Source organism: Salvia splendens, chromosome 7 (genome assembly GCF_004379255.2).
Source record: "Salvia splendens isolate huo1 chromosome 7, SspV2, whole genome shotgun sequence".
Classification (NCBI taxonomy): Eukaryota; Viridiplantae; Streptophyta; class Magnoliopsida; order Lamiales; family Lamiaceae; genus Salvia; species Salvia splendens.
This window is the reverse complement of record NC_056038.1, coordinates 16,389,985-16,417,661: the sequence shown is the minus strand read 5'-3', so window position 1 is coordinate 16,417,661 and position 27,677 is coordinate 16,389,985. Positions and strand designations below refer to the sequence as shown.

General features: G+C 39.7%; 2 protein-coding genes across 2 annotated transcripts; one reads left to right on the top strand and one right to left on the bottom strand.

Moving 5' to 3' along the window:
• Positions 1–2,067: 2,067 nt before the first annotated feature.
• Positions 2,068–2,766, bottom strand: LOC121810492. Its single transcript, XM_042211254.1, has one exon. The coding sequence runs from the start codon at positions 2,764–2,766 to the stop codon at positions 2,068–2,070; it is 699 nt and encodes a 232-aa protein (XP_042067188.1).
• Positions 2,767–23,286: 20,520 nt separating this feature from the next.
• LOC121811221 (glutamate dehydrogenase A-like) lies at positions 23,287–27,630 on the top strand. The gene is made up of 9 exons (XM_042212031.1): positions 23,287–23,637; positions 23,756–23,869; positions 24,999–25,220; positions 25,306–25,380; positions 25,500–25,616; positions 25,701–25,951; positions 26,827–26,902; positions 26,985–27,071; positions 27,248–27,630. Exons 1-9 carry the CDS (start codon positions 23,530–23,532, stop codon positions 27,431–27,433), a joined length of 1,236 nt encoding a protein of 411 aa, XP_042067965.1. The 5' UTR covers positions 23,287–23,529; the 3' UTR covers positions 27,434–27,630.
• The last annotated feature ends 47 nt before the right edge of the window (positions 27,631–27,677 follow it).

Sequence of the window (27,677 nt, the reverse complement as noted above, 5' to 3'; positions counted from 1 at the left end):
CATTTCAATGGTCGCCTGGTAGCTATTGTTGTATGCAAATTCTATCAAGGGCAAAACGGATTCCCAACTACCTCCCTTATCCAGTATGACTGCTCGTAACATATCTTCTAGGGTCTGAATCATTCTTTTTGACTGTCCATCCGTTTGTGGATGAAATGCTGTGCTAAAATTTAGTATTGAGCCCAGTTCCTTCTACAAGCTTTTCCAAACCTTTGAGGTGAGTTTCGGATCTCGATCCGATGTGATTGTTATCGGGATTCCATGCAGGCGTATGATCTCTTGGACATACAACTGAGCTAACTTCTCTGACCCATAAGTGATGTGAATGGGAATGAAATGAGCACACTTGGTAAGGCGGTCAACGATAACCCAGATAGCGGTATGTCCTCGTTTGGTTTTAGGCAGACCTATTACAAAGTCCATTGTTATATGATCCCATTTCTACTCAGGGATTTCTAAAGGTTGCAATTTCCCATAAGGTCGTTGGTGCAATGCCTTAACTTGCTGGCATGCTAGGCATCTTTCCACGAACATGGTAACGCTTCTTTTCATACCATCCCACCAAAATTTTTTTTTCATGTCTTGATACATCTTGGTGCTCCCTGGATGGGCAGTATACGGTGTGTCATGAGCTTCACTCAAAATCTTATTTCTGAGCTCGTCATTATTTGGCACACAGATTCTCCCATCGAAGGTGAGAGCATTGTCTGTTTCTTCTTTAAAAAAATTTTCATCACCAGATCGTACTTTTGCTCGAATCTTTTCCATGATGTCATCTTGTCTTTGTGCGTTTATAATTTGAGTTCTCAAATCTGGTTCCATCACTAAGGTGGAAATCCTTGCTTCCACTGTTTCAGGTGGTTGTACTACTTCCAGCCCCATTTTGTCGAATTCTCGCCATAGTTCTTCTTCTTGAGTGATCACCACTGCCAATTACTGAGATTTTCGACTAAGAGCATCGGCTACCACATTAGCCTTGCCTGGGTGGTAGTTTATGCCACAATCGTAATCTTTCACTAATTCAAGCCATCTTCTCTGTCGCATATTCAATTCCTTTTGTTCAAAGAAGTATTTGAGACTCTTATGATCAGTGAAAATCTCACATCGAACTCCATAAAGGTGGTGCCTCCATATTTTTAGAGCATGTACTACCGCGGCTAATTCCAAATCATGCGTTGGGTAATTCATCTCTTGGTGCCTCAGTTGCCGTGACGCATAAGCAATTACTTTCCCATTTTGCATCAACACACAACCCAACCCATTCTTTGAGGCATCAGTGTAAACTACATAGTTTGTTCCTGATTCAGGGACTGCTAACACCGAAGCTGTTGTTAGTTTTTCCTTCAGTAGTCGGAAACTGTGTTCGCATTCTGATGTCCACACAAACTTGATGCCCTTTTTAAGTTGTTGCATCATTGGCCTAGCAATCTTGGAGAAACCTTCAATGAACCTTCTGTAGTAGCCGGTCAACCCAAGGAAGCTTCGAATTTCATTAGGGGTGGTTGGTGATTTCCAGTTTTGTATAGCCTCCACTTTTGCCGAATCTACTCGAATGCCTTCCGCAGTTACCAAGTGTCCAAGGAAGTTCACCTCATTTAGCCAAAATTCACATTTGCTAAATTTTGCATAGAGCTTTTCAGTCCTCAATGTTTCTAATGCAACTCTGAGATGTTCTTCATGTTCCTTTACACCCTTCGAGTAGATGAGTATATCGTCTATGAAGACCAAGACGAACTTATCCAGATAGGGATTAAATACACGATTCATGAGATCCATAAATACAACAGGGGCATTAGTCAATCCAAAAGGCATTACTAAAAATTCATAGTGACCATATCGGGTGGGAAAAGCCGTTTTGGGTACATCTTCTGGCCGAATCTTTAACTGATGATAGCCAGATCTTAAATCCATTTTGGAGAATACACTAGCACCTCTGAGCTGATCGAACAAATCGTCAATCCTCGACAATGGGTATTTATTCTTAAGTGTTAGCTTGTTCAGTTCCCGATAGTCAATACACATTCTTACCGATCCATCTTTCTTTTTAACAAAGAGTACAGGAGCTCCTCATGGTGAAGTGCTAGGTCTGATAAAGCCTAGATCCATGAGTTCCTGTAACTGTATCTTGAGTTCTCCCAATTCCTTTGCCGCCATCCGGTATGGTGCTTTTGATATTGGGGCAAATCCAGGTTCCAAATCAATGTTAAATTCTAGTTGTCTATCAGGTGGTAACCCAGGTAGAACATTAAGAAACACGTCTGGAACCTCACACACGACATTCACATCCCCGATTTCTATTTTTTTCTTATGTTCCTCGTTCAGGTAAACGAGGTAAGCGGGATACCCTTTTCTTATTAATGTTGTTGCTTGTAAGGCAGAGATTATGGATTTTCGTTTATTCATGGTGACCCCATAGAAGCTTGTTCGTTCTTCGCTTGTGTTTTGAAAGAAAAATTTTCTTTCTTTGTATTGGATGGTGACATGGTTTTCGGCCAACCAATCCATTCCTAGTATAAGGTCAGCATCACACATTTTCAAGACCTTCAAATTACTAACTAGGATCCTATGTTCCCCCAATAAAACTTCTATGTTCGAGCAAGTTCGAGTGATTTCTATAATTCCTCCGACGGGTGAGGTTACCTTAATTTTATATTCAGCTGGTTCAGTACGCAGTTTCAAGGTATCAACACAAGAGTCCGATATAAAAGAATGTGAAGCGCCAGTATCAAATAACAAAATGACAGGCATGTCAAGTAGCATAGCCATACCTGCCAGATTTCCTTTTTCTCCATCAGGCTGCCCCCGCCTCAGTGCGTAGGCCTTGGCCTGTGTTGGGAGCCTCACTTGATGGTGTTGAGGACATCGTGGGGGTTGTTGCTGACCTTTCTGAGGTTGTGCATTTACCGCCCGTAGCAGGGAGTGTTGTCCTAGTGGATAGGGTCCTGTACCCCTTCCATAAGACTTGGTTGGACAATCTTTAGCAAAATGACCAATTTTACCACATTTATATCAAGCTTCAGTCCCGGCTCTACATATCCCATTATGTATCTTGTTACAATTGGAGCATGGAATGGGACTTTGCCGGCCTCCCGCTGAATTGAAAGTAGACTGTCTCGGAAAGTTCTGCGCACGATCTTGGCTATACCATGGTTTTTTTTGTTCATACTGAGTTCGATTACCATCCCACTTTCTTTTGCCGGACTTTGAATTTGAGCATGTGGCGGTGGTACACTAGGCATAGGTTTCTCTACTGGCATTGCTAACTCAATGTCAAGCGCTCGTTTAAGAGATTCGGAATAAGATAACCCACCATGGCTTGCCAGTGCCATTCTTATTTCATGTCTTAACCCAACACAAAATTTTTCAGCCATTTTCTCCTCTGTGTTAACCTGATCCGGGGCATATCTGGACATGTCAGTGAATATACGCTCGTAATCTGTTACTGACATCCTCCCTTGTTTCAGATTATAAAATTCCATTTCCTTATTCTTCCGGTAACTTTTGGGAATATATTTCTCATAGAATCCTTCTTTGAATTTCTCCCAGGTCATATTAGTTAACTCTTGAGCCCCCATTATTTTTTTTTCTTGCCTCCCACCAGTAATCTGCTGACCCTTTTAATTGGAAAGGCACACAAATTAAACACTTTGGATCTGTGAAGTGAAATAAGTCGAAAATGCATTCAATTATGCGTATCTAAGTTTCTGCATCCGTCGGATCACCAATACCATCAAATATTGGTGGTTTTGTTTCAGGAACATCTCTTCTTTTCTTCGATCCGGTACTAGAGGTGGTGGAGTTATTTCGCGTTGTTCCTCAAATTCTTCATGTTCGGGTGGTGGCACTACTCCAATTCCTTTTCCTCTCCCTCTCCCTCGAGGTCGCCCAACTCTCCTTGGTGGCATTCTAAATTGAAAAAACATTTCTTTTTGATAAGTCTTTACGTGTAAATGTATATGTGATAAAACCATTTAGATTGATAAAATGAATAAATAAATAAATAAACGCTATTTGTATTGTGTCGGACTAAAATTATTCAACAATACAATCGAATCAACAATACCAATAAGGATAATGAAGTCGTTGAAAATATGTACATTTATATATACATGTGAAAATTGCCTTTTTGGGTAACCAAAAGGACTTTTTGTACAAAATATAGTTTTACAAGCATCATGCTACTATCCGAAACATCGTCAAAACCTAAACATGAAATACATGTACCCATATATGCATCATACAAAAAGTAGTAGATACTATACACAAAACAAAAAACATAACAGAACAGTCTCACACGGGTCTGTTTCGGGTAAGTACAATGATCACATCTATTCTACTACTAAGGTGTTGTAGGTTTCGTGACACTGGCTTCTGACTTGCAAGTCAGACCTTCTTCTGGCTCTTCCTCTGGCTCTTCTTCAAAGTCTTCATCATCAGAACTGCTAATGACGATGGCAGTCATGCGACTCCCTCCTGGCCTATATCGTCCATGAGTCATCTCATCAAAATGACTAAATATCCAGGCATTAAACTTGAGCTCCTCTGAAGTCGGCGGGTGGTAAACAGAGACCAGAGAAGTTCCCTCAACTGGAGATACGCGTGGGGTCGCGGATAGAGGCTGTAAACGACCAATACCCACCGTAGCTGGCTGATCGTTCAAGTCGATAGGAGTACAAGCTGGGGCCTTACCCCGTCTGCGCCTCTTTGCTGACGTGTCTGTCGTTGTAGCATGTTCGATAGGTGCTTGCGCCTCAGGGATCCTCACTGGTGACCACCTTCTTTCATCGGATAATGGTCGTGACGGGCCTGCCTCAGCCTCATATCGTGCCTTATGTCCCCCGAGTAACGGGCCAAGGAGAAGGTGGCATCATACCAGGCACGATACTCGGCTGACCCGGAAGTATGGATCCTCCTGCTGGGATGGGGTCACCAGGCAATATATATGGCCCTAGAGGAGCATGTCTGTAAACAGTATAACACAACTGAATTTCCCCTAAGAAGCGGAGGAAATCACCTGTGTACACAAAGCGTGGCCTACGATAGAAAATATAATCCCTGGAGATCATCCTAGACCATTGCTGCCAAGTAGAAGGTCGTAGACTAACAAGTCGTGAAATCCCATCCATATCATCAACCCCATACCGGTGGGCCCGTCTCCAGAGCTTGCCAAACCGAGCAAGAAATTCTCCTAGATCTTCATTAAAGCGCATAACACATTCCTCGTACTCTTCTATCATATCTTCTGGGCTTTGTATCGGTGACGTTCTCATCCTAGCGGTAAGTCGGAAAAGGGCCATCTACACTAAAACATTCATCAATTAACATCTCTTCGTGCCACATAAGTATATCTATATCTGTGATATTAAAATAAATTATGAAGAGATATGATAATATCTTATTGCCTCAAGATTCCACACTTAAGTTTTGTTACTAGGTTGCTTTCTACTTGTTATAATCCTCCATTTATTGTTATTTTTCGCTCAGAAAAGCGAAAGATGGTAATAACTTATTTTCTTCTTTGACCCGATTTCTCGTTCTTTATTCATTCCTTTCATTAATTACATAACTTGCCTTTTGAATCATTCTTCTGGTTGAGTGCGATAGGTGAGAGTGTTGAGAGTTGATCATCTTACAATCTAGTGGAAAAGAGTCTAGACAGAGAAATGAAAAGAAATTGATACTCAGATTTAGGGCAGAAAAGAACTTGCTCTGATACCACTCTATCACGTCCGCACTACCTAAGGATAGTATAGTATGGAAATTCGTGACTAAAAGGGAAGTGTTAAGAGAAGTGGGGATGAGAAATAGGGATGAGCAATAACAAGTACAGATTCAACCGGGAGATTATCAAAATATCATGTATACATCCTGGAATACTTGAGTAGGAGTAATATAGGATCAAAAGATAGCGTTATGATACAAAATAGGATTAGTAGTTATAGCTTTCACAGCGGAAGTAAACAACACAGTTTCATGTATAGAGACATAAACCTCGGAGGTCTTACTAGATCAAACTCAAAAGAACTTTCTCTCTACACCCTTGCTTCACCGTTATGCAGCTCAACCTGCACATTTAGAAATACATACAGAGCTGAGTACAGGAGTATTCAGTGAACACAATGCCGAAAGATACAATTATATATTTGAAAATATTGTCACGTCATTACAGCAACACTCATGGATTTTTTTTACTTAAAAGGCCCCGAGCTTGCTAAAATTCTATGTTCAACCGCGGTCTAAGTTCCTTTACCATATCTTAACATTTGTGTACCGGGAAGGTGGCCACCTTCCACGACAGTTACATGACCGGCCAACGGCTCACGGTCCATTTGTGTACACTAGTCCAAGCAAGGTTTGCGGCCTTACTTGAACCCGAATTCGATTATAACATATTTGGCATAACCAAGGCAGATAGGCATAAATCATTTATGACGGGACAATAATATTGACGAGCATAAATTTGGATTTTCAACATAACTTATCTCGAAATTACTTTGCAATTTTTATCCACATTAATATATAGGATGGAAAGCTCACCTTATTTACTTTCCAACTATTAGGAAAAGATCCTTCGTTTTTCGTCGTTACTTTCTTCGTAAATCTCCTTTCTTTGTGTTACTTTTTGTTTCACTTCAAAACTCAGCGTATGTTTTAGTGTAGGTGTGAATTTTATGAAGTGGTGTAATCTCTTTTTTTTTAAAAAAACATCAAAGAGGTGTAACAGAAGATCATATATATATAAGTGTTCATTGGTAACTTTATGTACAATTCATGACACGTACTATTTACTAACCAAGCCTACTTTCTTAGCTTTGATTAGTCATCAAAATGACTAATATAACATACTCTTGACTCATCAAAGCTATACTTGGAATAAATTAATATAATTTTATTAATTAGTTTATTTATATTTATTATATATATTTTTTTTAAAGTTGGGAAAAAGAGGGACATATACATATTTAGCCGTCACTTCTTACATTTATAATATCAAAAGTTCGGGTCGTCACATGTGCACCAAGAAACCAAATGAAAACACGAAAAACAACGGGATGGAAACAAAATTGCGGCCCAAACCGTAATTAAGGTTTCAGGCAGCCGTCAACCGCTGTAGCCTCTCCCCTCCGCATCTGGTCGTCGGGATCTCGCAACCGTTGCCTGCACCGCCGCATGGAGCCGCCTTCGACGATTATCATCAGCTGCACCAGCCGCCGGAGGCTCACATCGCTGGATTTAGTGAAGCTGATCCGTCGCGCCGCCGTCTCCTCAAACCATCGCCCCCCATGTGGAGTCGCCTTCGACGATGATCAGCCGCTGCACCATCCACAGGTGGCCCACGTCGTCGGATCTTCCGAAGCAGATTCGATCCACTGCAGACAGCACTGCCGTGTCCTCGAACCGTCACCCGCCGTGCTCCCACTGAACTGGAGTTGTCGCCGGATGACGACCAAGACCGGCCGTCACCCCCAGCTCCTCTCTCGTCGCTAATTTCCGGTGGGCTCGAAGCTAGGGTTTATTGAAACCCTAGTTTCAATTATTTTTTCTTCGTTTTCGATTCAATTTGATTTCTCGTTTCTCAATTATAACAATCACTTATATTCATGTCAAAACATGCATATTTAAATTTCAAGCTTTTAGCAATTTAAATTGTTCTAGCATATTAAAAACATAAATTCGTAAATCTATGAATACTTGCTTAGATCTAGAATTATTTTGTGAAAAACTTGAATTAGATCCAAGATTCAAAATATTCTTTCATCGATCCAAGTGTTCAATCATGGATAACCTTATTTCTTGATTCAAACACATGTATTCACTTAAACACATACATATATGTATCAATTTAAACATATAATCTAGTATATATTACTTAGAATATATAGATCTAATAATATCCATCATATATCTAGAATATTTTGTAGATTTTAGGATTTAAATCCAATAATCTCAATATTCAATCATCGATCTAGAACATCATGTCATGGATCTGAAAATACAATCAAGAAAAACATAGATCCAACACATATTATAAACATATAACACGTAATTGCATGATTTTCAAAAATCCCTAGCTCTTACACAAATTTTAAAAATTTTCAATTAATCAAATACATAATCAGAGCCTAAGAAATTGTCTGATTTCAGTTGTTGGGGTTACCGCAGTGAAAGACATGGAAAACAAACATATCCTTACGGATCTATGTAGGTGATTATGTATTTGATTCCAATTTCATGCAATTAAATCTAGATCTATATATAAAACACATCAAAACCACATAAGTATACTATTTGATGTAGAGATCATTGATTGTTACCTTTTGATCCAAAATTGGATCGATGTTGCTAGCTGAAACTCCTTGTAATCCTTGAGTTCTTGACCACGAATATTCCGTTCTATTCCCACGTCCTTGATTGTTCATCTGGGTGGGTAGATCTTGAAGAATCAACAATAATGAGATAGATCTTGGGAGACCAATACACAAAACAACTTATCTTGATTCAATTCTATGAATTAGAATGAACAGGATGAAATTCGCTTCTTTTGCGTGCTCTTGTCTTATCGTTGAGGCTTGCTCAAGTTGGATTGTCAAACTGATCCGGCTGGCCAATTTGTACGCCTTCTACCTGTAAAAAACAGATGAGTGGATCCAGTGGAGATTCAGACTGATCAACTTAACGTAATCCTATTTGAGTGAGATGAATGGAAGAGCTCAAGAGACATGTTTTCAAAACTTTAACCCACAATACTATTAATTAGTATATGGAAGTAAGGATCGATCCCACGGAGATGAGGTGCTTGACATTTGTTTGCTAAACATGAGATTGAGGATGGCTGCTACCACGCTTTCTAGGGGGTGGGTTAAGTTAACTACTTGACTAGCAGCCATCTTTCTAGGGGGTGGGTTAAGTTAACTACTTGACTTAAGAAAAATTAAACTACTAAACTGATCAACTCATGAAAACTAAACTAAGCTACTTGATCAACTTGATTAAATTTTCCACAAATGGACAAACAAAATAAACGGGGACTGTCAGTCCCCTGCAAAGTGTACGATAAAGTAAAAACTTTTTAACAACTTCATCTTCTTCCGAAAATCAACATGGGAAACAGAGTTAAGAACAGATCTGAAAAGCTATGGAAGATGAAACTTCATAACAACTCATAAATTTCGATCTACTCCTAAAATCTAAGCAACAACTACGTAAACAAGAAAACTAACCCATAATCATGCAGACACGAAACATAAACGGCTAAATCAAAAACAGAAACGTGCACTGAAAACTCAGATCTGACCAAATCGACATGAAACAAGACATTTGAGCTAAAATGTGCTACATAAAACGGAAACTGAAAGTAGATCAGAATATCATGCATGGAAATCAGAACAAATCAACTGAAAACAAAACATAACTTCAAATTGACTAAATCAAAACGTCGGGATGTCGATAGCACCGAAAATAAGTTGAAAACAAACTACGTAAGTAGTAAATTATTTCATCACCCCTTCTCGGAGTGGAATAGCTAGAACAGAAAGATTAAAAATGCAAAAACCAACACCAAACTACCAGCTAAACTAAACTAAACTAATGAGCGTCACTGTTCTGAGTTGTCTCCTTCCTCCTTCTCTATGTCCATTTATAGGAAGACGTGAGGTCTGGATCCCTAGGGCATTTGATCTCTGAAAAGTCAGTTCTGCCCTTTTCTCTTGGGGATTTTTCTTGTACAGCACATCAGTCTTCGAATTGGTGTTCCCACTGCATGTAATTTGTTCCAACTTGATCCGTTCGCGCATCAATTTGGCTCCTTCTCCTGATCTACTCATCCGTCCAGTTGATCAACTAAGTTCTCTAAAAATGGCGGATTTCACACATACCTAGCTCAAAATTGGTTGTTAGTTAACAGAATTTGATGTAGTTTTTACATAAAACACATGCATGAAACGAGAATCATCACAAGATAAGACAAGAACCAAAACCCTAGCCTTTCCTTTGGTGTGGCTCGAAAATCAAGACAAGAAAGAGAGAGAGAGGCCGTGTAAACGGCGGCTAAATTTAGGGTTGGAGAGTTGTGAATTGTGTATTGTGTACTAGGCTTTCCCGCCTCTCTTCACTATTTATAAAATGGACTTATTGAGCTACAATGGGGATTAGGGCTAAAAATGGCGGATTTCACACACACCTGGCTCAAAATTGGTTGTTAGTTAACAGAATTTGATGTAGTTTTTACATAAAACACATGCATGAAACGAGAATCATCACAAGATAAGACAAGAACCAAAACCCTAGCCTTCCCTTTGGTGTGGCTCGAAAATCAAGACAAGGAAGAGAGAGAGAGGCCGTGTAAACGGTGGCTAAGTTTAGGGTTGGAGAGTTGTGAATTGTGTATTGTGTACTAGGCTTTCCCGCCTCTCTTCACTATTTATAAAATGGACTTATTGAGCTACAATGGGGATCCATGAAGTGATTAGATGTTGGGCTAGCCCATTAGACAATAAACTTATTTAATCAATTAACCCATGATTTAATATATTATCTAATGGAATATTATTTTATTCCACTAAAGAATAATATTGAACTCCCATCTAAATCACCAAATTTTGAAGAACTTGTGTTCCATTTTATTTTATAATATTTCCCGCATTTAAGATTATCTTAATCCATTAGTTTAATTCTTTGTCTGCTATGTGACTTGAATTAAATTAATTCTCCAAAGAGTTTTCTAGTTTAAAACTGTATTTATTATTCATGGAATAAAATTCCAACTGCGCAGATTTCTGAAAAATAAATTTCTTTTTTCAAAACCTCTTGATGATAAAATCATGCAATACTGGGCACGCGAATTCTATGAAATAATATTCTAATATTTTCATGTTATTTAATTACTACCACGCAAGATAACATGATTAAGTTGTGAAAAACTATCACAATTTGATAAGTCAAAGTGGCATCTGATTAAGCAATATTAATAATATTTGCACAGACTAAGAAATAATAAAAAATTTCTGAAGTATATTCTTTCAGTAGATAGCAATAAAGAATATATTTCGAGTTGATCCTTTCAGTGCTCTACCACACTAGTGCTACTAATCTCTTCTTAGGTAAGAGAGAATTATCACAAACACTGCAACCATACCAATAGATAGCCAATGCCTATCTAGGTTGTTAGGTTGTGAACTTATTTTTCTTCTTTCTAGAACTGGTCAAGTCTCCTACCGGGAACCCATCAGATTCCCTACTTTAACCTTCTTAGTAAGAAGACTTAGACTTGTTTATTTATATTTCAATAAATAAATCATTATATTATATTATCTATTCTCATAGTTAGGTAAACAAGTGGATGTGACGTTATCTCGTATACGTGCATGAGTTGACTGTACAAGGCCATGTATGCTCGAAGCATCTTTTAGTATACAAACCCCAGCACCGCCTAAAAATACCTACCAGCCGCCGCCGAATTGCTTGGATGAGAAGGTCACAAATTCAGAGCAAGGGAGTGAGAGGTTTTCATCGGGTGGAGATAGTACTCTTGCTCATGATATTTCAAAGGGAGTGAAACATGAGCGAGAAGACTGCTCTAATTCTTCTTTTGGTGAGAGAATAATTCCTGAGACGGGCCGTTCCAATGTTTCTGCTACTGGTTTAGGAGAAACCTCAGAAAAAATGTTACACAAAGAAATTAAGGAAGTCTATGTTGTTGATGTTAGTGTGATTGCAATCGTTAGTCATTGTTCAACAACGCTCAATGCCGATGCTCAGTTGATCCATCCGTTCAACGCTGGGGAAGACTTTAGTGTTTCGATTGAAGTTCCTATCCTCGACCCACAAGATGATGACGGGCTTTCTTCGCCCACAACTCGTTCGGTGAACTCACAATCTTCGCCGAAGAATAAGATTGTGAATGAAAGGAAGCAGAGAAGTGTGGCTGAGTTCAGGGGAGAAAACAAATATTTTAGGCCAGAAGCTAATGTTGTATTAAAGGACGACATTATGTCAAGGAAAAAGGAAAGGGTTGTGTGTAACAACTGTCGAATGTGTGAAGCAACTATGGAATGGTGTTGCATTTGCTCCAAGACAGCAATCATGCATATTTGATTCGGGAGGAGATATACTTCGTCAAGCTTATGTAATCAGCGACTCTTTTCTTTGCTTCGTGTTCCCACCTTGAGGACAAGGTGGATTTCAACCGCGGGGAGGGGGGGTTGATACGAGTATATCACTAGGAATATTGCCATGTATCTATTATTTAGTTAATATTGATTTAGCATATCTTTCTCATATATTCTTAGGATCTTTAATTTCTTGTTCATTAAGTTAGGGCTAGTCTTATAAATATCAGTCATTGTATCCTTCTCAATCAATCCAGAAAAATAATTATCCTTATTTTATTTTCACGCTTTTATTTGAATTATGTATTGTTCTTGGTTTGATCGATGGAAAAAGCTCCAGGGACTGTCTTTTATTCCCCGTCGATCGCAATCCCGATGTCAGAATCTTGTTAAGGGAAATTATCCCTTAATAATTGGTGCTTTGATCCAGTTCTCATCCTCCATCCATGAAGTCCGACGAGAAAATCATTCTATCCTACATATTGGATAAGATAATGATTATCCTAAACAGATTCGAGAAGAGGTTGGACGAGTATGATAAGTTTCTCTCGTCGTATACAACTTCGGTGATTTCCTACCACGAACAACCTTCTCGGCCTGTTGCAACTACTGTTGTGCAGCAGCGACCTCCACCTGACCCGCCCAACGGACAGCTATGGAACTACCTCCAGCCCGGTCCTGACCAGTAAGTCCCGATCTATGGTCTCGTGTTGGCGTATGATCCTGAGCCCTACCGCCACTAATTCAATACTTTACTCATATGCTGCAAGTGATTCCTACGTAACAACCTACTCTCGCACATCAGCTTGAGTTGTTGGAGTGGCAACAATCCTACCAAACCTACAATCCGCACACACCACAACCTCCCTACGGTCAGCAACCAAAGTCCTCAATCGGATGGCCCTTGCAGCCACCGCAGCTACATCTGCACCAGCAGCACGCCTACTAGCAACAACCCAATCATCACCAGGAGCTCATGCTCGACCAGCAACCCCCACCGCAGCGTTTGCCCTCCTGTTGGCATCTACCAAGCCACAACCGTTCAACAACACCGCTGCCCGCTGTTACACCGCTACCAGCCGTGATCTCTCTTCCGTGCAGCCCTGATATCAGGTATGGCTCCATAGAGTCGTTTGTCGATGATATTGATGAATCAGTGCAATCTTGTCAAGTTCATTATGATGATACTGCAATCGATTATTTAATCGGAATTAAATTGGGGAAGAAGATGTATTGTAAGACACTGAGAAGATTTTGCACAGAGCCGATGAAAAGCAATTAGATTCGAATCTCCCGCATGTAATTTCACAAGCAAAAGAGGCAACTCGTTCTAGTGTTTATGTTAGTGGATCAATTTATGCCAGTAAAGCTGGCATATATGGATCATGTAATGAGATTTTTGCACTCGGAGAGCCTTTGCAGGAAGTGGAGCATGATAGGTTGGATATTTTCAAGTTGAGGAAGATGATGGACTCCTTTTTGTTAAAAGATGAAAGCGATGGTTTCTATGTGGATTTGCATATCAGTGATCTAAACATGCAGAAACGAAAATCAGATCTAAACATTCTAGACAGATTACTCATGATTTCCTTCACAACAAGACGGAAACTTAAATAGAAAACTCAGATCCAAACAAATCGAAACGGAACAAGACACTTGAGCTAAGACATGCAACATCAAACGAAAATCAAAACAGATCAGAAGTATAATGCATTAAAACAGAACACATCAGCTGGGAATGAAAACATAGCTTCAAATAGACTGAATCGAAAACATCAAAGTGTCAACAACATCAAAAGTAGACTGAAAAACAAACAACAAAACATAAAAATTGTTTTATCACTTCTTCTCGAAGTGGAATAGCAAGAACAGAATGATTAAAGCTAAAACCAACACCAAGCAACCACTAAACTAAACTAAAATAGGACCAAGTGTGTGTGTGAGAGAAATCAGGAAGATGAAGTGTTTGGAGATCCCAATTCCAACTCTAGAAGAGAGTTGAAAACTAATGAGTGTCGCCCTGGAAGCTTTTTCCTTCCTCCTTCTCTATCTCCATTTATAGGAAGGCGTGAGGTCTTGATCTTTAGGGCATTTGTTTTCTGAAAAGCCTGCTTTACCCCTTGCCTTGAGGATCTTTTTATGCGACGCATCAGTCTTCTCATTAGGTGCTCCCGCTGCCTACTATTTGCTCCAACTTGATCCATTTGCGCAGCATTTTTCCCCCTTCTCTTGATCCATTCGTCCGCCCAGTTGATCAACTCATTTTCTGGATATGACGGATTTTTACACACTCCTGGCTCAAAATTGGACATTAGTTTACAGAATTTGATGTAGTTTTATGCTAGAACACATGCGTGAAACGAGCCCCATCAAACTGCTCACACTTAACCCATATTTGTCCTCAAGTATGAAAGAAAAGAAAAAAAAAAAGAAAAGTTTCAAAGCATGGTTCTTATTCTGAAACAGTAAACAAAAACACATATGTAAAGGATCTAGAGAGGAGAAACACATAAGTAAACTAAACACATTGAAGAGTAAAAAGGAAAGAATGAAAAGACAAGAAAGACAGAACAGGTTTGTGTTGTTTGGCAATCGTCCCCACAAGCTTAAGGTCAATCCAATCGTCTATAGTTTCAGATTTCTTTCCCTCCCCTCTTCTACCTAATCATGCTTGTTTGTTTGTCAAGATAGCTTCTATCTTCCAACTGTTGGTTTCACTCGGTCACTCAATCCTCACCAGAATTGGTAGGACCATTCTCTCATTCATTTTGCCATACCATTGATGCTCTAGTTCTGTTGATAGAAGCTAACTCCATAAGTTCTTTATTTAGGTTGTAATGGGGCAAGGGTTGTAGTGTATAAAGGTGAGAGTCGTTCTAAGTTCATAACGTATATAGAAGTATAAATGACATGTGAACTTAGAGACAAAACTAGGACAACCTCCATATGTACAATCTGAAACCTTGGAAATACCCCTGGCCATTTTGGCCTTATTTATCTAACTTTTCTTAGGGTCAGGTTACATCATTTCCTGCCCTCTCTCTTTTTTTCTATTTTCTTTTTTTGTGGGCCAGGTTATACATTCTTCCTGCCCATTTTCTAACTTTCTTTTTCTGCCTTTCTCTTTTTTCTTTTTTTTTCTGGGTCAGGTTACAATGTTTCCTGCCCGTTTTCTTTCTATCTTTTTGTTTTATACCCCCCTATTCCACAAGTTGTTTCCTATCCCCAAACGGTGAGTTACCCTAGCCCATCCCCTTTTTTTGATGAATCAATGAATGGAATATAAAAGAAAGAGGTACAAGCAAACATGGGTATACCCGAGGGATACATGCCTAAGAGCCGAAGCAACATAGACCGATGGGGGGTGAAGTAAATCAAGGGAAAACATACCCTTAGAGTCGGTATTACAATCTAGAAATCGTACAATGATAATACATGATTAAGATAAAAAAATAGAGACTTCACATCGGTAGAAGTCTTCACGATGGGATCCTCACGACATGCTCCGGTAATTCCTTCAATCAATGTGTGCTTGTAGCCCATCCCCTTGTTCAAATGACATGAAGGGTTAGGGTTTCCAAAGAAGGGATGATCATATTTTAGGCTCAAAATGTGTAACTAGGGGGAGCCCTTACAGTGAGGCAGGTTCATTTGGTTCGAAAGAATTAAGCTCAACTGGCTGTTCTTATTGCCTTTAGTCCTCACTAACTTGCGTCATTTCCCTCTAAGCATCAAGGCAGCCTCTCTATTTTTTTATTTTAGAAGAAAGTGTTTTACTCTGGCTTTTAACTCACATTTTAGAGAGTTTCACACAGGGATTAGATTAAAGCTACTTCTATCTTCCTCACATCTTCCAAGCAGATTTTGGTTTATTAAATAAGGGAAACTCACAAATCAACATGTATCATCTCTTCAATCACTCTTATTAAGGGAATCTTGCCTTCATTTTCTTAAACCAATTCTTATCTAAAAACATATCAAGCAAAAACACTAACAGAAGATTCCTGGCTAAACAAGACACATAACTTTGACACTAACTACACCAACTGTTTCCCCCCTCCCACTTCATTACAGCTTGTCCTCAAGTGACTTGATGAAGTGGAAAATAGGGTGGTTGGTGTCAAAAGTAGAGAAACAAACTTCTCACACTTAGACCAAGCATTGGGCTAAGTGGGAGAAGATAAAAAAAATGTTAAACTCTAAACATTAACAACTAAAACAGAAAGAAAAAAAAAAGAGAAACTTCTCACACTTAGACCAAGAAGTAGGTCAAGTGTGAGAAGAATAGACAGAAAACCCAAACTACACAAACATATCTTTAACAAAAACTTCTCACACTTGGACCAGGCACTGGCCTAAGTAGGAGAAGAGTACAAATACACAGGTAGGTGCAAGCGAACAGTTTAGCAGGAGCATAAGCACAAATTATCTCATGAGGCATAGGCCACCATTGATCACACAGAAACTTCTCACAATTAGACCAAACAGTGGGCTAAGTGAGAGAAGAATACAAAATTCATCAACCAGCATATATACACAGGCAGAAAGTAGCACGATCAAGTTGAAAGAGGTAAACTTGAACCAAAAACTAAAGTTTACTTGGTTCTGCTAGTTTAGTCCTTTTCTTGGCTCCAGTGGGAGCCAGAGTGTCTGGTCCTCTTTGCCGTAGATGAGGCAGGATCTGCAGAGGGTGGTTGGCTTCCTTTTCCTCGAGGTTCCCGCAAGGTTGGTATCTGGGATAGTCTGCTGAGGTGCACTCCGTCCTGCTACTGAGACCGCCGGTGAGGGTTGGTTGGATGATTGAGTCTCCCTGTCCATCCAGGAGATCACTGTATCCACCAGGTTGACCATCTTGGTCATTTGCTCCCTTTGATCCTTCAGCATAGCATTTGCTCTGCATTCTCTGCTATTAATAAGTTCACTTTGTCCTCCATTTTACTCCTCCAGTCATTAGACGCAGCTACCCCCTTATCATCTGTCTCTGTCAGGTCGTGAATTTCCCTAATGAGATTATCTTGATGTTCTCTGTTGGCCGCTTCTACAGGGATTTGCAGTGGCTCCCCAGCTCCTTGCTTTTCTTTTGATTTTTCCTCCGTCCTCTCTTCAGCTTCGCGCATCTCCCTAATCACTTCGGAGGCGATTTCTTCGAAAGTCTAGCCTGTTTTCTTCCTCCCCTGGCTTTCCTCCGCCTCTCCTTCGTCGTCTGTGCTGAATCTGAGTGAAGATGACGATGTTGGGCTAGTCTCAGTGCCCGATTGGGTTGCAACCTCGCTCGAACTTTCACTAGAGCTTGTCTCTTCTGCAGTGGTTCTGAAACGCTTTAGTTTGGCCATCGCCTCTTTGATGATATCGGAGTACAGGTTACCCACATTCGGAATCATCACTGGTTGTGCAATTGGAGGCGATGTGCCCTCTGGTCAGGGAGTTGCAGGGATCAACCGAACTCGACGTCCGGCGGAAGGTTTCTATGGTAAACCGGAGGTAGAGGGTTTGTCTATTTATGGCTGAAAAGGTACTTTGCCGAAAGTTGAGAGTGAGGGGATTAGGGTTCGAGGTTTATTTTTTTCTTTTAGAATAGGCGGTCCAATTTTTTTGGTCGAGATATGAAAAGATGGGGAGAAGTACATTTAGATATCAACGGAGGAAGGTGAAACTATCTCCGTGACGTCAGCGCCTGTTCTCATTCCTGTGCCAAAATTCAAAATTCAAGAATTTATAATATCCCTTTTATTTTTTTCTTTTCTAGCTTTCTCCCGGTTAAAAGGCAAAAAGCTGCACAGTAACTTTCTTTTTCACTTAATTGCTAAAACCATGCTAAAAAATAAGGTAAAATTGAAAAGTTTTGTGAAACAACTGGTAGAAAATCTTCAAGATTAAGTTTCATTTAAATCCCTACCAGGTACGTCCCAGAATTTTGAAAATATTTTTGCTTTTTTTAAAAAATTAATCTTTAGGTATGTTCTTAAAATAAAACAAGAGATAAAATAAAAACATTTATTCCCGGTCGTAGGCTATTCTCGAAGTTCACTTGATCAAGAATTTCGCTCACATGTGTATTGAGCTTAAGCAATTTCCGAGAATTGTCTAGTGACCACTTATTTATTTGATCAAGCTGAGTGTGCATAGTAGGATTTCTCCCACTACACATTCTTTCTTTTCTTTTCAGATGAATTCGCTTTTTCTTGTGATTCTTATACGTTCCCTGAACTTTCTTATTTTCCTTGGGTCGTAGTCCAGGGTTAGGAGGTTTCTCTGTCTTAAGTGGTTCCGGCCATGGTTGTAGCTGCACCTAGTAGATGAATCTCACAGCTTTCCTTTTTGGTCTCCCCTTCTTCAGCTCTGGTCCTTCTTCTTCATAGCAACACCCATCAGACTTGTCAATAATTGGGGGTAGTTTATCTGCCGGTATATTTTATCCTTTCACCGCAGCTGTAGAGCTTTCCACCCTCTCACCGAGCCCATGCACTTTCCTTGTCTGGAGAGAGAACAATACAGTGTCTAGTCCCTTACACCGCTCGATGACTGCTCCTTTCATCCCTTGAGGTTCATTCATTGGTTCCTCTAGAATGCTATGTGACACTTTGTCCTCAAGAAGTACGGCGGCAGACCCTTTTTCAGTCTGGGACTCCCCTTCTGCTGGTTTCATATTTTTTCTCGTTTTTCCCATGATGGCTCTGACTGTTCCTCAGCTTATGATGGCTCCTTTTCCTCTACTTCACTCACAACTTCTTCATTTCTCCTCTTTTCATTCACCTCAGACCTTGCTCTGTCCTCTTGTATCCCCTTCATCATCTAAGTCAATAGAGTGACCTATTTTATCATCTCGTCCATGCTGGATCTCTACTCATCATGAGTGTGCTGTATTTCCAGAGTCAACTCATCATTTAATTTCAAACAGTGTTGCATGTTTTGATGGGATGCGTCCAAACCCTCACTCTCCTCCCCTTTAGAATTTGCATAATGATTCTCGTCCAGGGGCGGTTCAAAACTCTGTTGAGGTTGAGGTTGATATTGATGTGGATCAGGACAAGTTTGGTCTTGGTAGTAATGGGAATCTTCAGTTTGCCAATCCTCATTCGACCATGTAGGAAAGTGATCCCCTGCCCCAGGAGGGTAGGTCTGATAAGGATGACTTGGGAATGAAGGGTATTGACTGTAATAGTCAGGTGGGTATGTCGGTGGGTTGAACTCATGGCTTTGAAATTCAGAGTAAGGTTGGTAGTGTGGATATCCCATTTGCCAAGAGGGTGCTTGGGTGGAGATCGGATAAGGGTATGTATGGTATGGGAAAGGTGGGTACTCTTCTGCCTAGCTTCATTCTCCACTGTGTGGGTATTCTTGTTGGTACACCTCTGCTTAACCTCCAGGGTTCCAACTCCTATTTGAACTCCAGAACTCCCCTGTATTATGGCGAAGACTCACTCGATCAGTCTGCAAGTGGGTTTGGATTGGAAGGACTTGAGGTTGGCTTGACTCGATCACTCACTGGAGTGTTTCCTCTAGCTTGTAAATTCCGCTCTTCAGCAGATTGTCATGGTCCTCTGTGGGAGTACTCTTCACTTTTTCTTGCAATGGGGTCACTGATGTATCATCGTACTCTCCCTTTGCGTTTAGAAACTTTTCCAGGACAATCTTGGCCTTACTTAGCCTTGGCTTGTAGAAACTTCCTCCGCCTGATAAGTTCACTAGGTCCTTGCTCGTTGCATCCATTCCATCGTAGAACTTTGAGTAGACCTCCACTTCCATCAGATTATGATTTGGGCATGCATCCAAAAGACTTCTGTATCTGTGCCAGTATTTGCTCAAACTCTCACCATACTCTTAGGTAACTTCTCTGATATCACGTCGCAGTGCATTTGTTTTTGCTGCTGGAATGAATTGGGTTGGGAACTCCATTTTGAAATCTGACCATGTCTTGATGCTGTTGGGTTCCAATCCTCTAAACCAAGTATCTGCTTCGCCCTTCAGAGAGAGGGAAACGACCCTTATCTTGAAATCCTCCTCACTTGACCCCTTTGGCCTTTTCTACACTCTGCAAATTTTTTCGAACTCACGAAGGAATTCAATCGGGCTCTCCTCACTAACTCCCAAAAAGATATGTAAGATGACAAGTACTTCTGGGTTCACATACACCACTTCCTGCCCTTGAGTGATAGATATAGCAGATGATCTTTCATTCACCGTATGGGCATAGAGTGAACCTATCTCCGATCATTTTCCTGGTTACAAACCATGGTGGGTTCCTCCTGGATTTCCTCCTTGTCTAGGGTGGTGATCGATTCAAGCGGACTCACGAAGGTGATGTCCTCACTTTCTTCACAGTTGACATCCGAGTCAATTGGTGTAGTGGGAGGTGATTCGTCTTAAGTAGTTTGTGGCTCCACTCTCTCTTCTTGTTCTATTTGCCTCCTGGACTCGGTGCCTTCGAACTGGGGAAACAGAAAACAACAAAAATTTTATTTACAAAATTTAAACTAAAATTCTTAAGTAAAACCTGAGACGCTCCGCCCATCTATGTGTTCTCTTGCTCCAGTAGCTCCCTTGGTTCACACCAGCATGGAAAACGCTTGTGGAGATAAGGACATTGATTCTTCACTGTTGTTGCCCCGAGCTGTCTCTCAACTGAAATCAAAACAAAGAAACAAAGAAAATATCAACAATATTTACACCCAAGGTGTTTCACAACAAATGTGGGAAAAACGCCATCATCCCCGGCAGCAGCGCCATTTGAGAACTCCTGGGCATCTTTCTAGTCTTCACTTTCATCATTTTCGTTTATCATTGCGGCTTGCTCAAGTTAAATCATCAAATTGATCCAGCCAGCATATGCGTGCCTTTTACCAGCAAAAAGCCGGTGAATGGATCCACTGGAAACTCAGGATGATCAACTCGACTTAGATTCGACTTGAGTGAGATGAACCGAAGATCTAAAAATGTGTTCTCAAAACCTTAACCCGCAATACTATTAACTAGTATAGGGAAGTAGGATCGATCCCACAGAGATGATGCGTTTAACATTTGTTGTTAGGCACGGCTTGGGAATGGCTGCGGCCACGCTTTCTAGGGGGTGGGTTAAGTTAAACTACTTGCTTGAGAAACTAAACTAACTAAACTGATCAACTCATGAAAGCTTAACTAATCTACTTGATCAATTTAACTAAACTTTTCATACATGGACAAACAGAATAAACGGGAGATTGTCAGTCCCCTGCAAAGTGTACGATAAAGTAAAAAGTTTTTAACAACTTCATCTTCTTCACCAAATCAACATGAAAAACAGAGCAAAAAGCAGATCTGGAAAGCTACGAAAGACGAAACATCAAAACAACGTGTAAACTTGGATCTACTCCTAAGATTTAAGCTACGACGACGTAAACTAGAAACTAACCCATAATCATGCAGAAACGAAACATAAACTACTAGATCTAAACATCCTAGACAGATTACTCAAGATTTCCTTCACAACAAGACGGAAACTTAAACAGAAAACTCAGATCCAAACAAATCAAAACGAAACAAGACACTTGAGCTAAGACATGCGACATCAAACAAAAATCAAAACAGATCAGAAGTATAATGCATGAAAACAGAACACATCAGATGGGAATGAAAACATAGCTTCAAATCTACTGAATCGAAAACATCAAAGTGTCAACAACATCAAAAGTAGACTGAAAAATAAACAACAAAACATGAAATTGTTTCATCACTTCTTCTCGAAATGGAATAGCAAGAACATAACGATTAAAGCTAAAACCAACACCAAGCAACCACTAAACTAAACTAAAATAGGACCAAGTGTGTGTGTGACGGAAATCAGGAAGATGAAGTGTTTGGAGCTCCCAATTCCAGCTCTAGAAGAGAGCTGAAAACTAATGAGTGTCGCCCTGGAAGCTTTTTCCTTCCTCCTTCTCTATATCTCCATTTATAAGAAGGCGTGAGGTCTTGATCTTTAGGGCATTTGTTCTATAAAAAGTCTACTTTACCCCTTGCCCCTGAGGATCTTTTTATGCGACGCATCACTCTTCTAATTGGGTGCTCCCGCTGCATACCATTTGCTCCAACTTGATCCATTTGCGCAGCATTTTGGCCCCTTCTCCTGATCCATTCGTCCGCCGCCCAGTTGATCAACTCATTTTCTGGATATGGCAGATTTTTACACACACCTGGCTCAAAATTGGACATTTGTTTACAGAATTTCATGTAGTTTTATGCTAGAACACATGCGTGAAACGAGCCTCATCAACGGTTGATCCCTCCGCGGATGGACATGCCTTGTTTTAGCATTCTTGAACGCGTTGACATGCTCCTTGTTTTAGCCCTCGATTATCACGACCACAATGCTACTTCAGAGTCCGCCATGATTCGTATCTAACATGGTCCTCCATTGGTGATTTGATGGAGATGATGAGGGAGACGCTAAACTATTTGGTGTACATTTGATCTGGGAAAGAATACCTCGCCTAAGCAGTTGTTTTTGACTCTCTTAGTTGTGTCGTGGTTTCCACCTTGAGGACAAGACGGATTTTAACCGTAGGGGAGTTGATACGAGTGTCCCACATATCTCATATCTCCCATATTTTTATTATTTAGTATATTATTGATTTACCATATCGTTATATTTATTTCTTGTTCCTTAATTAGTGTATTTAGGATTATTATGAATAAGAGATATTGTCATTCCTTTCCTTTCAATCAATCAATGAAATAACATATTTTCTCTTATGGTTTGTTTCTTTATTTTCGCGCAAAACTGCTCTTGATTCCGGCTGATCGACAAGGCAACGTATCCTGGCGATTCTAATTTATCTTCCATATCTCGTTAAGGGAATTCCCCCCATAACACAACACTAGAGAAATGAAAGGCGACGAGGGTGGTGGTGGGAGTGTTGTCCTTCGCCATTGAATTTATTGGAGTTGCAGATCTAGCCTAAGAAAATGGTTTCGCTCTATTATGCATTACACATAAACATAAATCAGAGTTTTGATGGTGACTGTATAAGTCGGAGAGAGATTGACAATGATGTAACAAGGCTCTAAGGTATTTTGGGTGGGATGGACTAAATTCTCTCATACAAAATAAAATAAAAAGGCTAAAAATATTCTCAAACAGTAAAAAACCTAATTCCCCTAATCATTCAAAAACCTAATTCGATTTAGAATTGCTGAGTCAAAGTCCATTGAAATGGATAGCAATTCCCCTGCATATAGCCCCCCGCCTCAATATATCCAAAGAGCCAAACCGATATTTCCTAAAAATAGGTTTATGCAAATACCTCATGAATCCATTTGTGTATATATACATAGCTCACTGATCAAAACGACACCAGTGTCTGTAGTTTACACTCACTCGCACTCTTTTTCATTTTTCTCTTGCTACTTTCGTCTCAATTTGTTAAAGTTTTAGCTCTTAGTTTTTGAGATGAATGCTCTCGCCGCCACAAATCGCAACTTCCGTCAAGCGGCGCGCATTCTCGGTCTTGACTCCAAGCTTGAGAAGAGCCTTTTGATCCCGTTCAGAGAGATTAAGGTCTGTTTGATTTTGTGAGTTTTTGTTGTGATCTATTGAAATGGGGTTTTGAAATGATCTATGCCTTGTTTCGATCATTTTGAGTTGTGAAAGTTTAATTTGTGTGGTTTATGATCAGGTGGAGTGCACGATTCCGAAAGATGATGGAACGCTGGTTTCCTACATTGGATTCAGAGTGCAGCATGATAATTCCCGCGGGCCCATGAAAGGAGGGATCCGATATCATCCAGAGGTCTCAATTTGCTTTTTGAGCCTTTTTTAGTTTTTAATTTTTTTTAAATTCTTAATAACCCTTCTTTGACGAGGTAGGGGATGGATATTCATCATCGTAGCTTAGATTGGTAAAGCTAATAAGAACGCAGAAATGTAAATTGTTAAAAGTTAAAACCTGCAATCTGAAGAGTGGCTTAGTGCTGAAAATTGAATGTCTAGCTTAACATACATGAGATTGCTTCTTTAAGATGTTAACGTAATATTGACCACTGGCAAGCCCAAATCATGTACATACCCACCATAGTGGTTCACTGTTCACTGAGTCGGTTTGTAACTCGTGATCTACTCTGTGGCTCTGTGATAGGGCTTAACATACATGAGATTGCTTCTTTAAGATGTTAACGTAATATTGACCACTGGCAAGCCCAAATCATGTACATACCAACCATAGTGGTTCACTGTTCACTGAGTCGGTTTGTAACTCGTGATCTACTCTGTGGCTCTGTGATAGGGTTTAGAGTCGGGTTGTTGACTTGTTGCTGCCTTCTGGGGTTGCTGGTTCTAAGATGAACGCACTCATACGACGAGGATGTTTTCTGCCTCCTCCTCTTAATGCTTGGATGCGTATAGATTAGATTCTTCAAGACAGAAATAGCATACAAGTGCCATCTTGATGTGTATATGTCTTCATGAAAAGCCTTGTTTCCAAATCTATAGATTCTGTGCTCTGTCTTCTTCATTTAATAGTTACAGACAACAATTTTTGGCAGATATAACACATGCTCCTGGTTTGTTTCTGTTTCGTGTGAAATTTGCATGGTTCGGTACGTAGATTGTGATAGACTCAACTAAAATTGCCATTTTCTTCTTATGATCAAGGCTAAACATAGAATTGGTTCATTTTACAAATATCCAGTGGTTCATATATAAAATGAGTAATGTACCAATATTTAGCATTGATAACTTTGTATTCAAATTTCAAGCATTCGATGATCTTCTGCTTCCTCGTAATATCTTTGAGTTTCTGCTTAAATATTCCTGTGTATTGAGTATTGGATCCTTTCTGCCCGTGAATTAAAATATATATTGTCATATTGTGCATGGCTTTCTTCTACTCATGCTGAGATATACTCAAATTCTATATAAAGGTTGACCCTGATGAAGTGAATGCTCTTGCTCAATTGATGACGTGGAAGACTGCAGTAGCAGATATTCCATATGGTGGTGCTAAAGGTGGAATAGGATGCACACCAAAAGAATTAAGTATTAGCGAGTTAGAACGCCTTACCCGTGTCTTCACACAGAAGATACATGATCTCATTGGGGTCAATACTGATGTCCCAGCGCCGGATATGGGCACTAATGCTCAGGTAAATTTTATGTTTCTTTATTAAACTTAATCGCATTTATCTTTTCAATTCATAAGAATAAATACAAATTATTTGTGATTTGCAGACAATGGCTTGGATTTTGGACGAGTACTCAAAATTTCATGGTTACTCACCTGCAGTTGTTACGGGAAAACCAACTGTGAGTAGAATTGAAACTATAAACTAGAACTTTGTAAAATTGATTATTTTTTTCCAACTCAAGATATCATCTCATTTTACCATCTTGAGGATCTTGTGTTTCTGTAATTGGTATGTCAGGATCTTGGTGGTTCACTGGGTAGAGAGGCAGCAACTGGCCGTGGAGTTGTATACGCAACTGAAGCATTGCTTGCTGAACATGGAAAGTCAATTAAGGGCCTGACTTTTGCCATTCAGGTATCAAGTAAATTTCACTTCATTATTCTCCTCGAGTAACATTTGTATAAAAAGTTGAGCATCTAATGTTTGAACATTACACAGGGTTTTGGCAATGTTGGATCATGGGCTGCAAGGCTCTTCCATGAAAAAGGTGGCAAGGTTGTTGCAGTGAGTGATATCACTGGAGCAGTGAGGAATTCTAATGGTATTGACATACAGGCATTGCTTCAGCATAAAGAGACAACAGGAAAGCTAGCTGATTTCGACGGTGCTGATGCAATGGACTCAAATGACTTGCTAGCTCATGAATGTGATGTTCTCGTGCCATGTGCTCTTGGTGGTGTTTTAAACAGGTTTAACATTTTACATTAGCAGATGAACAAATTGTCCTAAATGCTTATTAAATCTTCTGCCCTGAATGCTTTTCCCATCCCTTGTCCTAAAGAAAAAGTGTTCCTTTCTCTTCTTAAAGAACGAATTGAATTTAATAAGGAGCCTTTAGTTTCATTGGCTTCTTTTTCTTATTATAGGGTAATACAGCAAGTATACTTAGAGATATTGTGAAGTTTCGTTATCCCTCTGAGCAGAGTCCAACATGAATATATCTAACAAAATTTGCTAGTCTTCTCCTCTTTGTAAGATGGTCCTCGAATTGCAGATGGTTTTTTTCCGTGAAATCATTTGAATAACTATATTCCTGAATGACCATCAAAACCACATATGAAATTTCTAGTAGTTTAATGAGTTTCTTGAGTGAATCCCATCTAAAAACTATGCAAGTAACATTGACCTATGCTTTTGGTGGTGTACTGCCAATATTCGGGGAACTTATGCTTGTTTCTGGATTAACTGAATATATAAATGGTAAGTCTGTGGTACACTTTGTTTGTTGTCTCTAATATATAGAATCACTATATCCATCATTATGGCTAAAGTACCATAATGGGACAACGATCAGCTCTGCACTACATTGCTTTAATGAGTAGCTTGTGTTGGTATAACTAATATTTTCTGACCTAAAGAAAAGCGTACGACATAGATTATGAAGAAAAATTCACAAACAACATAGTTCTTTCATTGTCAGGATTCAGCATTGAGAAATGAAAGAGATTAGGCATATGACTGTACTCGGAGTTTCTAATGATTGCTCATACATTTTCAGTGGATAGTTATGATTCCTGCATGCTACATTCTGCCTGACTTTTATTGGTTTGTTTTCTTGTTGAAGAGAAAATGCTGGAGATGTTAGAGCCAAGTTTATCATAGAAGCCGCTAATCATCCAACTGATCCAGATGCTGATGAGGTCTGAACTTGTTGTCTAGTCTTTCTTAAGGTCATTAAACCAGTATAGACAATATTCTAATGAAATTGGTCCACTTCTGCAGATTTTGTCTAAAAAGGGAGTTGTAATACTTCCTGATATATATGCAAATGCAGGAGGAGTGACAGTTAGTTATTTTGAGTGGGTGCAGGTAAGGTTCTTCTGCTCACTTTATTAATGGAGTAAAATGCAATTGTAATGCTGTGTCACTTGGTTTATGCCACATCTTCATCTGTCTATATTGCTTCAACATATTGTAATCTCTGTGTCATTCCAAATATAACCACTTCAAATTTTTTTTATGAAACTGCTAATTTCTGTATGCAGAACATTCAAGGGTTCATGTGGGATGAGGATAAGGTTAATAATGAACTTAAGAGATATATGACAAAGGCCTTCCACAATATCAAGGGCATGTGCCAGTTGCAGGATTGCAACCTTCGGATGGGTGCATTTACGTTGGGTGTCAACCGTGTTGCTCGTGCTACTCTACTGAGGGGTTGGGAAGCCTAGCATCCTTGTTCACTTCGCGCCTTTTGAAAAGTTTATTCGTATGTGAACTTGCATAAAGAAATAAATGTAGTAGTTTGATGAGCGACGTTATTGACTCATTTATCATGCTTCGTTGTGCAATCTGGTTAACTACTGATTTATCTGCTTTTACAACCCCATAATCTCTAAGTTTCGTTTTATATTTTCACAATACTTCACATTGGGTGTCTAATTTAGTATAAATAATTTTTTATTATTTTTTGTA

What these genes read in the sequence shown, in the direction of transcription:
- LOC121810492 (XM_042211254.1), bottom strand. Translation starts at nt 2,766, where the DNA reads ATGGCTATGCTACTTGACATGCCTGTCATTTTGTTATTTGATACTGGC.
- LOC121811221 (XM_042212031.1), top strand. Translation starts at nt 23,530, where the DNA reads ATGAATGCTCTCGCCGCCACAAATCGCAACTTCCGTCAAGCGGCGCGC. An exon ending in CTTGGTGGTGTTTTAAACAG is followed by an intron (nt 25,952 to 26,826) that starts GTTTAACATTTT and finishes TTCTTGTTGAAG; the next exon opens with AGAAAATGCTGGAGATGTTA. An exon ending in GTTATTTTGAGTGGGTGCAG is followed by an intron (nt 27,072 to 27,247) that starts GTAAGGTTCTTC and finishes TTCTGTATGCAG; the next exon opens with AACATTCAAGGGTTCATGTG.